This window comes from Garra rufa, chromosome 1 (assembly GCF_049309525.1).
Source record: "Garra rufa chromosome 1, GarRuf1.0, whole genome shotgun sequence".
In the NCBI taxonomy this organism is placed as follows: Eukaryota; Metazoa; Chordata; class Actinopteri; order Cypriniformes; family Cyprinidae; genus Garra; species Garra rufa.
This window is the reverse complement of record NC_133361.1, coordinates 61,940,049-61,954,242: the sequence shown is the minus strand read 5'-3', so window position 1 is coordinate 61,954,242 and position 14,194 is coordinate 61,940,049. Positions and strand designations below refer to the sequence as shown.

The 14,194-nt window shown below is 40.3% G+C and overlaps 2 protein-coding genes across 4 annotated transcripts in view; both read right to left on the bottom strand.

The window, feature by feature from the left end:
* LOC141337831 (uncharacterized) overlaps positions 1-10,029 on the bottom strand; it is a 32,350-nt gene extending 22,321 nt beyond the window's left edge. Inside the window, exons 1-2 of the mRNA XM_073843418.1 lie at positions 9,944-10,029; positions 5,494-6,323 (exon numbers count right to left, since the gene is read on the bottom strand). Of these exons, the coding sequence (XP_073699519.1) occupies positions 5,494-6,275 (782 nt within the window). The 5' untranslated portion in view covers positions 6,276-6,323; positions 9,944-10,029. The remainder of the gene's footprint in view (positions 1-5,493; positions 6,324-9,943) is intronic.
* Positions 1-14,194, bottom strand: part of LOC141337759 (NACHT, LRR and PYD domains-containing protein 3-like) — an 887,345-nt gene that overhangs the window by 233,494 nt on the left and 639,657 nt on the right. The window lies entirely within an intron of this gene.

Here is a 14,194-nt window from a genome sequence, read left to right as displayed (position 1 = left end):
GGAACGGAGAAATACTGCGTAACCCATACCGTGTAGGATTTTAGAAAAGAACCCAACCTTCGGGGGGAATCTTTACCACTCATGTGGATTTCAGAAAGTGCCCAAGGACTTGCGTGTGCACTTACCACTTCATGTGGGTTTTAAGGAGTGCTCAAAGCTTCGCGTGAGTACTCACCACTATTGTGGGTTTGAGAAGGTGCCCAGAGCGTAGCGAGGGAAACACCATATAATTATCACAGGCGACAGCAAAGCCTGGAGCTTCGGAGCTCTGTAAGAGTGGAGGTCTCAAACATAACCCATGTATGAGGGGAGACCTGACTACACTCACGCTTGTAAGTACAGAGGCGGAGCTTCTGGAGAACGGAGGCTTCACAGAAGACTCTCTAAAAAGAGAGGAAACCTGACAACGTTCAATCCACTAGCTCTTAGGAGTGGAGGTCTCAAATAACCCTTCAGTGAGGGGAGACCTAGCTACACTCACGCCTAGAGGTACTGGAAGCGGAGCTTCTGGAAAACGGAGGCTTCACAGAAGACTCTCTAAGGAGAGGAAACCTAGACAACGTTCAATCCACTAGCTCTTAGGAGTGGAGATCTCAATAACCCTTCGTGAGGGGAGACCTGACTACACTCACGCCTGGAGGGAAAGACTGGAAGCGGAGCTTCTGGAGAACGGGGGCCTCACCAGAGGGGAAGCCCCGACACGCTCAATCCGCCAGCTCTTTACGAGTGGAGGCCTCAACGCTCTAAGTGAGGAGAGACCTGGCTACACTCACGCCCAAACTTATTTTCCCTTTAGGAAGAGTGGAGGCTTCTGCAGGAAGACTCTCTAGATGAGAGGAAGCCTAGCGGCACTCAAACCTATAGGTAGTGCTATCTGCAGTGGAGTTGTAACCACCCAGGGGTGTTTAGAACCAACTCTAGAATGGGAACAGAGAAATACTGCGTAACCCATACCATACAGGATTTTAGAAAAGAACCCAACCTTCAGGGGGGAGTCTTTACCACTCATGTGGATTTTAGAAAGTGCCCAAGGACTTGCGTGTGCACTTAACACTTCACGTGGGTTTTTAAGGAGTGCTCAAAGCTTCGCGTGAGTACTCACCACTATTGTGGGTTTGAGAAGGTGCCCAGAGCGTAGCGAGGGAAACACCATATAATTATCACAGGCGATAGCAAAGCCTGGAGCTTCGGAGCTCTGTAAGAGTGGAGGTCTCAAACATAAACCCTTGTGTGAGGGGAGACCTGACTACACTCATGCTTGTAAGTACAGAGGCGGAGCTTCTGGAAAACGGAGGCTTCACAGAAGACTCTCTAAGGAGAGGAAACCTTGACAACGTTCAATCCACTAACTCTCAGGAGTGGAGGTCTCAAAAGAGCCCCTCTAGTGAGGGGAGACCTGGCTACACTCACGCCTAAAGTACTGAAGGCGGAGCTTCTGGAGAACGGAGGCTTCACAGAAGACTCTCAAAAAGAGAGGAAACCTGACAACGTTCAATCCACTAGCTCTTAGGAGTGGAGATCTCAATAACCCTTCGTGAGGGGAGACCTGACTACACTCACGCCTGGAGGGAAAGACTGGAAGCGGAGCTTCTGGAGAACGGGGGCCTCACCAGAGGGGAAGCCCCAACATGCTCAATCCGCCAGCTCTTTACGAGTGGAGGCCTCAACGCTCTAAGTGAGGAGAGGCCTGACTACACTCACGCTTGGAGGTACTAAAAACGGAGCTTCTGGGGAACGGAGGCCTTCATAGAGACTCTCAGAATGAGAGGAACACCTGACAACGCTCAACCTCCCAGCTCTAAAGAGTGGAGATCTCACACCAAATATTCAGTGAGGGGAGATCTGCTACACTCACGTCTGAAAGTACCAGAAGCGGAGCTTCAGGGGAACGGAGGCTTCACAGAGACCCTCGGATGAGAGGAAGCCTAGCAACGCTCAATCTCCTAGCTCTATGGAGTGGAGATCTCACCCAAATATTTTAGTGAGGGGAGACCTAGCTACACTCAACGCTTAGAGAATACCGGGACTCACAGCAGGGCCCAAATGCTGAGAGCAGGGCCCTGTAGAGTGGAGGCTTTGAACGAATCTCACAGAGAGAAAAGGCCTGACAACACTCGGTCTTGGTGAGCGGTATTCTAATAGTCCCTAGCGAGAGATGCTCGAGAGTGGAGGTCTTAACGAAAAACCCACTGAGGGGAGACCTGGCTACACTCAACGCTACAAGTACATGAACCCACATCACAGGAATCTGTAGAGTGGAGGCTTCAAGTCTGGAAAGAGAGAGCCTTAACAATACTCAGCTTTGGCAGAGGGCTCAAAGCACAGAGCACAGCAGTTAGCGAGGCCTAAGCAGGCCTACCAGCTAAATACCACGAGTATGTACTTGTAAGCGGAGCACTGAGGGGAGCGAAGGCTGCAACTGGACGATTCTCATGCAGGAGAACACATCTAACCATTCTAAGTCTAAACCATAGGGAAGACCAGTCGCCCGACCTACATCATGACGCCACTAGGCGAAAGGAGGTCTGATCAGCAGCAGCGAAGAGCGGAGGCTCCTACAGAAGGACTCTCAATCGAGAGGAAGCCTACAGCACCCTGACAACGCTCACCGTGGCAGGAAAGTCTAGGAGTGGAGGTGCTAACCAACAGAGCTCATTAATAATGAGGGGAGACCTACTACACTCAACCCCCTAAATGCTATCTGGACAGAGCTGTAAGCGCCTATACAGGGTTCAAAAGGTGAAACCTGGAGGTCCAGACCAGGGCTTCCGCCAAGGAGGACCTAACACTGTAAGCTTCGGTGTAGAGCGAGGCTCACGAGAGCCTACCAGCTCCCAGAACTGCCCAAATCTGATAGAACTGTGAGAAATCAGCCTAGACAAGAACCTCCATAGAGGGGCATCTCGTCAGCGCAACTCTCAGAGAGAGGAGGCCTGAAAAAATCCTCACACTTAGGGGGGGGGTTTTCTAAACTTTCCTCTCTCACTAAAGAAAACTTCTTTCTTTCCCTTTTTGACAGGGCCCTGGGGAGCGGGGCCTTCAGTGCACTGACTCACAAAGAGAGGCAGCCCATGCGCTCAACCCTGGGTTGCTCCTATCTTCTTAAAAGGAGGGTGGGGAACCTACCCTAACCTCCCGGTCTTCACACTCAGACGAGCGGAGTCTAGAGGGACTCTTACCACGGGACGGGGTAGACTGCCACACCCAGTAGGTGTGTAGACATGCATATGCAGGTATAAATAGTGCCTAAGCCGAGCTCAAAAGCAGCGGAGGCTTCAAGGGATAACTCTCAGAATGAGAGGAAGCCTGACAACGCCTAACCCCTACAGGAGTCATTTACGAGTGGAGGTCTTGGTACACTAACTCACAAACGAGGGAAGACCTGGCTACACTCGACACTCAGGGACCTTAGGAGCTCAGTAGCTCAAATACTAAAGTCTCACCCAAGCGGAGCTGGTAGACAAAGAATACGTACATATACATATACACAACCACCTATATGTCAGTTCATGTACCGGGCCAACGGATTGAATTTATCAATCTATCATCAGCCCAGCCCCAGAGTCTTAAGGGGAAAAAAGGGCGGGTGGCCGCACGACGTGAGGGAGAAGGGAGAGGATCGTTTCCCTACGATCCCGTCTCCCATAACGCACATCACGTCTCCTCTGAGACCTACCCCTCCCAAGAGGAGGGTCTCGAGTGGCCACACAAAACCGCCTGGCCCTGCCTCCAGCCCGCAGGCCAGGAGGGGCCAGGCTCCCCCTGCGTTCGGGTGGAGATGAGGACCGCTGAGAAATAACAGACCCCAAAGGATCTATTAGCCGCTGAGCACGCCTCCGCCTCCCTGAGTTAGTCGAACATCGTAACAACGGATGTACCGAATAATTTGGAAGGCGAGACTGGCGCATCGAGGAGAAAGCACTCATCTTTCTCCCCGATGTCTGCCAAAATTCACCCACAAGCCTGTGGTGTGAAACAGCTCAGCCCTCTCCACGGGTCTTCATCCTCCAGCAGATCAGCCCGGTACACCTGCAACACTGCCACTGCGTGCAGGCAGCACCAGCCTGACCCGCTGCCGCGTATGCCCTCAGCGTCGACGCCACCCACGCCGAGAGACAGCAAACGTATCCTCAGGTTATGGCATCGACGGCCTGCCATACTCACGCACTCACTCTGCACCAGCATAACTAACATGCTGATATAGATGAGTGCGGCTGAATATGGTTTATCCCATGCCCTCCCGATCCTAATATATAGATCAGGAGGGAATGGGATGTATATGGGGACTGGTCCGTTATGGTCAGGGTGAAATTGCTCATATAATTTGTTATGAGCAACCTCCCCCTGCACGTGCTTTCACCGCAGATCAAAGCAGACCGCAGCGCGGCTCATAACAGACAACATAAATGTCCCGATTCCCTCGGAAAAGGGGACAAACGAGAGCGGAGTTTCCTTAGAGAGAAACTCTCACGATGAACGCGCTCTGCACTCTCAAGAACAGAGCGCGCGTGCTCACTCACCCAAACACATAACAAACAGACTGCGCACGTCATCTGGTGTCAGATTTCTCTGACACGGATTCTGCACACTTGCTGAACTGTATACTCTAGGAATCATCATTTTACTCGAGCTTAGAACAAGGTAAGGCTGAAGAACAAAAAGATGGTTGATGTATTCACAAGCGCCCCTTTATACTAGTAGGCGCCTTGTTAATGACGTCATGGGCTGGCGCCGGTCAATGTCAAGTTCATTGTCGTTGTTTTATAAGAGCTTCAGAACCGGTCACGCTGAGGGCAGTTCCCAAAGTGTCCTAACCAGGACGCAGCGTAGAGTTCCCTCCGGAAGGGAACTGTTTTTACCAATGCACATATTTCAGAAACTATGTATCACAATACAAATGCCAACTTGTATCCGATGAATCGGTGAATCTTACCATCCCTAGCGTTTATATGTTACAAGCTTCAAATCGATTTGATCTTTTGACATGCGCACATTGCATAAATACTATTTCCCTGCCATTGCTTCTTTTTTTTTTTAAAGAGCACTTAATATTTATCTATTCTGAGTCATAATTAGCAGGAGGTTGGTGAACAAATTAAGCTTTTTCACAATTCCTGTGGCCAAAACAAGGAGTCTGTGGATGAGAGTAAGAAGTGAGAGCTGATCGGTTCTGCTCCATAGAAAGAGAATTTACAATAATGTAATTTATGACACTTAATTCTACAAAACCAACAACTTGTTCCACGTGTCATGAGTCATTATGCCATTTCTTTATCATTGCACATGCGCAGTACCTTCCGGTTTTTCAATCCGATCGAGTAGGGATGTCACGATACCAAATGTTTTGTTGCCTGTACTGATTCCACTAGAGCTACACAGTACTTGATTTCCAAGTAGATACCACAGTAAAAAAAGAACAATAATACTTACACAGGCCAATTAATAAACTCAGTGACTATTTAAGTTTATTAGACTAGTCATCATGATACTCACACAGGGTCAGAGGTCACAGCAGGTCCATCACTGAGTTCAGGGGGCAGAAACATGGAGTTGTTACTCTTCATAGACACACAGCTGAATCCTGGAGATGCTGTTCTCTCAGCGTTAACATCACTGAGATGAGGGGGCAGAAACATGGAGTTGTTACTCTTCATAGACACACAGCTGATTCCTGGAGATGCTGTTCTCTCAGCGTTAACATCACTGAGATGAGGGGGCAGAAACATGGAGTTGTTACTCTTCATAGACACACAGCTGAATCCTGGAGATGCTGTTCTCTCAGCGTTAACATCACTGAGATGAGGGGGCAGAAACATGGAGTTGTTACTCTTCATAGACACACAGCTGATTCCTGGAGATGCTGTTCTCTCAGCGTTAACATCACTGAGATGAGGGGGCAGAAACATGGAGTTGTTACTCTTCATAGACACACAGCTGAATCCTGGAGATGCTGTTCTCTCAGCGTTAACATCACTGAGATGAGGGGGCAGAAACATGGAGTTGTTACTCTTCATAGACACACAGCTGAATCCTGGAGATGCTGTTCTCTGAGCGTCAACATCACTGAGTCCAGGAGGAATATTCATAGAGTGGTTACTCTTCATAGAGACACAACTGAATCCCGGAGATGCTGTTCTCTGAGCGTCAACATCACTGAGTCCAGGGGGCAGAAACATAAAGTTGTTACTGTTCATAGAGACATAACCTAATTCTGGAGATGCTGCTCCGTACGTGTCAACAGGAGCCTCCTCCTCTCTCTCCTCATACACACTCATTTTGCAAGCTGGTCTTCTGCTTCCCTTCTTCTCTTCTTGATTTTAGATCTGTATGTGAAAACAGAGAAAATACACTGAATTTTGACACATTTAAGTTTCAATACTGCCTGCTCACCAGAAGTGAGGAGGCACAGTAACCGAAGTGGCTAATAATGTTAAAAGTTTACTTTAATAAGACAGTAATTCAAAGTTAATCAAACAGGTGAAATCCATTAATATATTAATTTGTTAAATTTACATGAATTGATTTACTTATTATTTTTAAGATAGCGTATAACATTATTAGTCAGGTTACATGTGTAATCACATAGGGGAAAACAACTTGCCAATGAAAATCTTTAAAAAAAAAATGTTAAAAAAGATAAAAGATAAAAAATGTCATTATTATTTCTTCTGCACTCTGCACAGAGAACCTTTAGGGAAATCACTTTACAGCAGTCCAGTACTAATAAGGGAAATTGTATATCCAGCCACTTCCTATCGCTGCATACACTCTGATAGGGTAATCAGGACCGAATGTAACAGTGAAAAGCTGTAAGTTTAGTCTCGTAGATGAGTGGTAAGATATTAGAGTGTTGCTATTGACAACGGTCATTATCAGGCAATAGCAGGCCTCGAAATGTTGCAACTGACCAACCACATTCATGCATTTCAGAGCCATGTAATAAAGCATTTAAATAAAGACATTTGAAACATTTACAAAAGTTTGTACACTTAGAAAAATGGCAGTTTTAATTATAACACACAAACAATTATTTTGAGTAACTAACTTAATATCAATTTGTTGGCAATACAAAATGTTGTATGTATTATCTTGAGTAATCTTTACAAGGCTTTTTAGATGTGTGCCTTTCCATGACACTATTTAGTCTTTCAAATTTACTAACAGGTGGATTTTACTGTTAAAGGTGCGATTCTTGACTGAGGCCATATTGACTTTTTGGATCAACAAGGACTGGATGTTTCTGGATATTTCTGCATCACTAACAACAACAAAGGCACTGAAAAGCTAATAATCAAATTACATATGAGCAGATTAATTGTTGAATGCTTTAAATGTCACCAAATATGCAATGATAAAGCAAAATGTTTGCTTTATAAACTGATTGATAAGTACTCCAGCATTTAGACTTACCGGCTACGTTTGCACGCCATGTTTTTCATTTTTTGTATCAACACTGAAAGTAATTTACTTTTGTTTTAACATTTTTATCCACACATTTAGTTATGAATTAATTGTGTTTTACGGCTGTAATTTAGTTAGTTGTAATTTGGATTATTAGCTCAATATGCATTAAAGTTACTGCTTGTACACAACTACTTGAGTCTTTTTCTTAATCTTCTGTTGAAATAATATGAAATATGTTTTTAAACTTATGAAGAAAAACATTTTCATAAGCATTTACACAAATGACTAAACAGTTGAATTTGGTGGAGGCATTTCTGTGTTAGAGTTTGGGAAACATACCCTGCAGTAATTGCTATTTTTTTTTTTTTTTTTTTTTTAAGGAGTTTGACATCAACATTGAGCTCATTTATGACTCAGGCATCATGTTAGGGACCCCTTTCCCTAGTCGGATTCTTGGAATCATCCTAACCTTCGTCCCCCTAACAGTGCCCCTGATATGGACAAATCAGCTGTGAGCAAATGTGACATATTTCTGATGCAATAAAGCTACTCATCCTGTATCTCTTGCTTCAAATTAAAGTACTTACTTATTTATTATATTTATATTGATATAATTATTTATAATTCATATCAAATAATTCAAATTAATATGTATATATCAAATGGACACTCTCCATGTTGTCTGTGATTGGCTGTTGGCTGCACATGTCACACTTACAGGCACACGCACCCTAGAGTTAATCACAAACTCTTAGTCTACAGAGAACATTTATACAGTGTTGTTAGTCCACTGAACCTGACCCAAACCAGGCTGGATTTGTTTTGGTTTTTTCAGCTAGCTGCAACAGGCCACACAATAATACATAATAATTCTCCAGTTAGAAATATGTACTGAGTAAGTTTTTCATTTTTTATTCATAAGTGTTAAGGGTCATGGACATAAATGGTCATAAAGCTTCACATCATGCCACATCATGTCTTTAAATTTCAAACACACTAGCTATGTCTTATTTGAAGGCTTCTCCCTCTGGAGGCCACATTCAGTTTACGGTCAGTTGTCTGTTTAAACAATTTATATATAATAAGTGCTATCTGCTACAATTAAAGAATCTGTGCATACCTTTTTAAATTTGATTTATGAAGCTTGAATTTGCTGTTATGTTTAATTGTACCACTTTGGGATGTCACTGTGTGTTTTGTATTTATTTATGAATATAAATATTTGGTCAACTTTCTTCTGTTATATTATGGTTTGTGAATTTATGGTACATGTTGTCTTGAGCATTCATCATTTTTTATTATTGGTTAATATTCATTATTATATAATTATTTGCATATTTCATAGTTTTTCATATTTTCATCTTATTAATTTAGTTTTTTTAGCAATGATGTGGAGTTCTTTCTGCAGGAATGTCATGATAAAATGTGCTGAAGAGTTAACCTTTGTCATAATAAATTTGATGTTGATTATTTGTTTTTGTTCAAATTATAATTATTATAAGCGATTCATACGTTTTTTAAATGATTATTTTAGTTATTCTACTATTAAAATATTTTTCACAAAAGGAAGGATGCGCAAATTTTAGCTTCATACTAAATATTTACATTTAATTTACTAGCAAATGGTCATACTCTGTCTGTAAATTGTATTTGTAAAGAAATAATACTACTACATACAGTTACATGTGCACTTTTTAATCTACATTCCTTAAAATGAATATAAGCACTGTTTACAGCATTTTTTAATCTTAGTTAATATAATCTAACAATTACGTATGTCTGTATGTATGTATGTATGCATGCATGTACCCAGCTAGAAATTTTTGGTTCTAAAAATGTTTTAAGAACATTACCAAGCAGTTCTCGCTTTAGTAATATTTAACATTATAGGAACATGTTCTGAAATAACAAACGTTCTTAAAACATTTTTGGAACATTACATTCAAATGTTTTTTTCTGAAACATTAACCAAACATGTACGGAATGTTAGCCAATGTTCTGAGAACGTTCCCTGCTAGCTGGGTATGTATTATAGGCTAATGCTTTAGTACTTGAGAGCTGGCCTTTCCCAAAAAGTTCACATTTGGATGTCTCTCAGGTTTTGTAGTCTCTATAAAAGGGGCCCTTGGGGTCCACTTTCCTGCAGAGATTCGCTCCAACCTGAACCAAACATACCTGAACAAGCTAATCAAGGTCTTCATGATTGCTACAAAAGTTTGATCAAGGTTGTAAACTATGCGATCCCTAGGGCCAGAGTTGCGAACCTCTGCTTTATAGTAATGTGCTGATGAGTTTACTCATGTGTGTTTGATTAGGATTATAGCGAGACAAATTGTGTTAGGAGAAAGTTAGGAGTAGCTACTACAGGCCTAGAGTTGGTAACTGTACAAACAGCCCTGCTCTTCCGTCTGACGTCGCTATCAGGAGAGTATAACGAATAACTTTGTCGTGTTTGAGTTCGACATACGGTCTGTTTAGACGCAAGATGTCTGCTTAATATTATTAAGGTTACTGATATTAAACGTTTTAACGAACTTACCGTAACATGTGCGAAGCCACTGTTGATTTCATACCATCCGAAATACCGTCTCATCATCTGACCATATCTGACACGGTCGCTTTCGGTTTCTCTTTAAGAGTCACATGAGTTCCGCTTCATACAGCTAAGAGGACAGTATTTATTTATGTCAGCAGCAAAAATCTAAATAAATTCATTTAACAGATAGACTTTGGGTGAATCAGAGCAATGTGGTACACCAACAGTAGCTAATATCTAATGCGCTAAATAACTAAACCAAAATCAAGTTTATGCTAATGTTACCATATTGCCAGATATAAATAAATACATGAATAAAAAATTAAATGCAACGTTGTAGGCTATTGATATTTGTGATGTATTCATGCAATAAAATGTGGATTCACACTGTGAAATTGCATTTGTAAACATCAAACAATTTCATTCCTACTTCACCTATTGCATTTCAAAAGGTGGAATTTAACAGGAACAGGATAATGTTTTAATATTAAATTAAGAACATTAATAAGACTACATTATAAAAATACTAAATCAACTATTGTATTTAGTTGTAATACTATATCATAAAATAATTAACTAACTAGAATCCCAGCAAAATACACTCATCTAAAGGTATATTTATTTTATGACTATGCATGCATATTATACACATTGTACATATTTATTAGTTGTTCATATTTTGATTGAAGATACATTATATCAACTCTATGAATTCCAGCTGAATGATTTTACTCAATTAGACTAGGTTTTAAGGAATTTTAAATATGTCAGAAATTATTAAATGAATTACATTAAATACTAAATAAAAATAAATAAATAAATAAATAAAAGAACACTAGTAACACTAGTTTTATGCATCACATTTGTATTTGAGAAGTTTTGCATTTGCTTTTCAAAATAATAGCATAAAGGCTTGGAATGGCATGAAAATAAATAATGAATGTGTTCCTTTAAACCTCATAGGTGGTGTGGAAGGGATGTCAGTTTCCCCTGAATGCTGTTGACATTTACAAGGACAATTACACAGATCCAAAAACTGTTGTAAATATCAGTGAAAACTACATTAGTGTTTAGTCAGTCTTTAATATTTACCTAAAGTTTCACTATGAAATTGCTGTTTCAAAAGGTTCAATCATGTTGCTGTTGTTATGATTCTACACTTGTGCCATTTTTATATTGATTCTATTTGATATGATACTTATGAGGTGAGGTTCCTGATATCAGTAATACATTTTGATATTCTCCATGATTGCCATAAAAACAGTGTTATATTGTGTCATCAGTGTTCATGATGGCATTAAAAAAAAAATGTCTGGAGTTACCCTGTTTGCCCAAAGCATGGCAACGCAATGCAGCTACCCATCCCTCTCAGGAAACAGGATTACATTTGTAACGCCAGATACAACGAGGAAGCTAAATGCCCTGTCAGTTCCGATAGGCCTCAACCCAGAGTAAAGTAATGCATCCCAAAAGGACACATTCCTGTGACACCATAGCCATTTAGCTAGCTAAGAATTTGTAAGTGTTTGTGAGTCTAAAATGTGTTGTGACTGAATATTACATTAAACACATACAGCCAATGAGAGTGCCGGATGCATAACGAGAGAAAGTGCAGGGGGAGGAGTCATAAAAGACCAGTGGTGAAAATGAGAATTATGTATGCCGCAGTTTCAACCACTGGCATTGTGGCCATAGCCTACAACATCAAAGGGCTCCTAAATGTTTAACTCACTCAATGAAATCCTCTATCCAGGGTGATCAGGAGAAAATAGAGCAAACTTTTGTAGCTGTTTGGGACAATGTCCAAAATCCAACATTTGAAATGTTTTCACTTTTATGTCAGTCACTTACTAAAACTCTATGCAGTTTACTGTTTTGGATCCTCTTCTCTAACATTATAATACAGTCCATCTTAATTTTATAGATTAAGCAAATCATTGTGACAAAAGTGGTGTCGATAATCTAAAACCTCCCAAATCTATCTGTGTAGTTTCAGTTAATAGTCAATAAAAATATTGTTAATGATTAAATCTATAAACAAAAACTAATTAAAGTAAAAGATTAAATACAGTGATGACAGCAGCATGAAACATTTATTTAGCAGTTATTACATTTCTTTAAAAGTGTTTAATGATTCAATAAACATTCACTCAATCCTGTGTGTCCAGTGTTGTCCAGATATCAAGAACATCTAGTCAAATGTATCATCACTTCACTGTTATTGACTCTCTATACACAAACACACACCTGACTAGCTTGATTGTTTGATTAAACAAATTTAGATGATTCTTACTGTATCCAAACTGTATGTTAGGGATGATATTTAAAGAAATGTATTTAAGAAAAAAAAGACATCTAAATTCTCATTAGTGTTGCTTAATGTATTAAAATAGAGAAACACTAAATATAAGTTCCACTGAAATTCCATTTGAGCAGCTGATCTTTATATTTTTATTATAATGTTTAGAATTGATATACATTATAACTGCTACTTAGATTTGAGCTTTTAAGATCATTCAGGTTGAGTTTAATATATTGATATATATTTTGACATACTGTCACCCCCCATTTTTTAAAATGAAAGTGCATTATCCAAACTTTAATTGTTGTAATTCATGAACACTTTGGAATACAGATCTAAGGCTGGTCTCTTTTTAAAGAAGTCAATCAGCAGATTATTGCAGAAGATTATAAAAGAATTTAAAAAAAAGTATCAATAAAAGTATCAATAATTAGAATTTGATGGTTAGAGAAAAAGGACAACGGAAAAAAGAGCACCAAGCATCCCACAGGTGGGACGGTGAACGTTAAGCAATTATGTACTGCTTTAAAGGAATGTATGTGCTGCTAAAAATACATGATCTCCACAAAAATACACCCGGATAAATATTACACAATATTAATGTTACACAATAATGCAGTGGAACCTCAGCCTAAAGTTCACCAGGTGTTTCTCTATAAGTGTTTGATTAGACTGACAGAAACACAAAAAGTGTCTCTGACTGAAGAAACATTTTCATTCTGATGATTTGAAACATGAAACTGAAGCCTGTGATTCTCTCTGGAAATAATTTGTCTCCTGAGCTGATGCATTATCAAAGGGGTCATGAACTGAGATACCAAAATTCCCTTGATTTTCCCTTGACATATAAGAGGGTCTATACTGAACTATACTGTACTATAAAAAAATCCTGCAAGTTTTAGAACTCAAAACTTTGTCATTAGTCTTGAAACAGTTTACATTGAAGCCAGTCTACCAAAATGACAGCTTTTGGAATGTTCTAGTGTGTTTATGTGATAGTGTGGACAAGCACCACCTTCGCAGAAGAGTAATGCCTGCTACGACAGGACTGCCTGTTTAGCCCTGCCTAGCAATTTGCAAATGTATCGTTTATCTGACATTATTGTCGCAACACAAGTATGAACTGTTTTTATTATGGCTCACTATTGCTTTGTCTCTTCCTACAGCTCGTTTGATATGTATTGAGTTACTTATGCATTTTTGACCTAAATCACAGCAGTGTCCATCTATAAGGGATATAAACTGTCAACCATACACAACTATTAGCCAATCATAGCAGTGGGTGTTTACTTCAGAGTTTACAATCTGCCATGCCTATTTAATCTGAGTGTTCTGATGAGAGGGGTCAAAACAGGACTGAAAATGGCCTATTACTTCTAAATTAGGATTTTTTTTAAATGTAAAAATTTTGCTACCATTATAAGTGGACCTTAGATAACAGTACAAAATAATAAAAAAGGCAGTTCATGGCCCCTTTAAAAAATTCAATAGTTTCCAATCAAACTTTCTTGCCACTTTTTGTCTTTTTCATTGGCTTCATGGGTCATCAAAACCAACACAATAACTGAACTACAAAAAAGAAAATAACTAAATAACCAAGAAAATCTTACTAAAGAACCAGAAAATCAGAGATGAAACAGCAATACTTGTACATGTTCATAGACTGACAGTGGCTGTGACTGTCTGTCTGTCTGTCTGTCTGTCTGTCTCTGTGCGTGTACTGTATGTATGTGTGTGTGTCAGACAGTGTGTGTAACAGACAGTCTGAGGCCAGTGCCAGGACCGGGGATTATGGGAAATGTAGTTGTGGTGCGAGAATTTGTGTGATGCAAGAGTCCATGTGGTAAGAGTGTGACACCTGGTGGTGAACGAACGGAAAGGCAACAGATCAGTTCTGTAACAGTGTGGTCCTAGTCTTGGTCTTTGAGGATCTGATCTTGAACTTGGGGGTA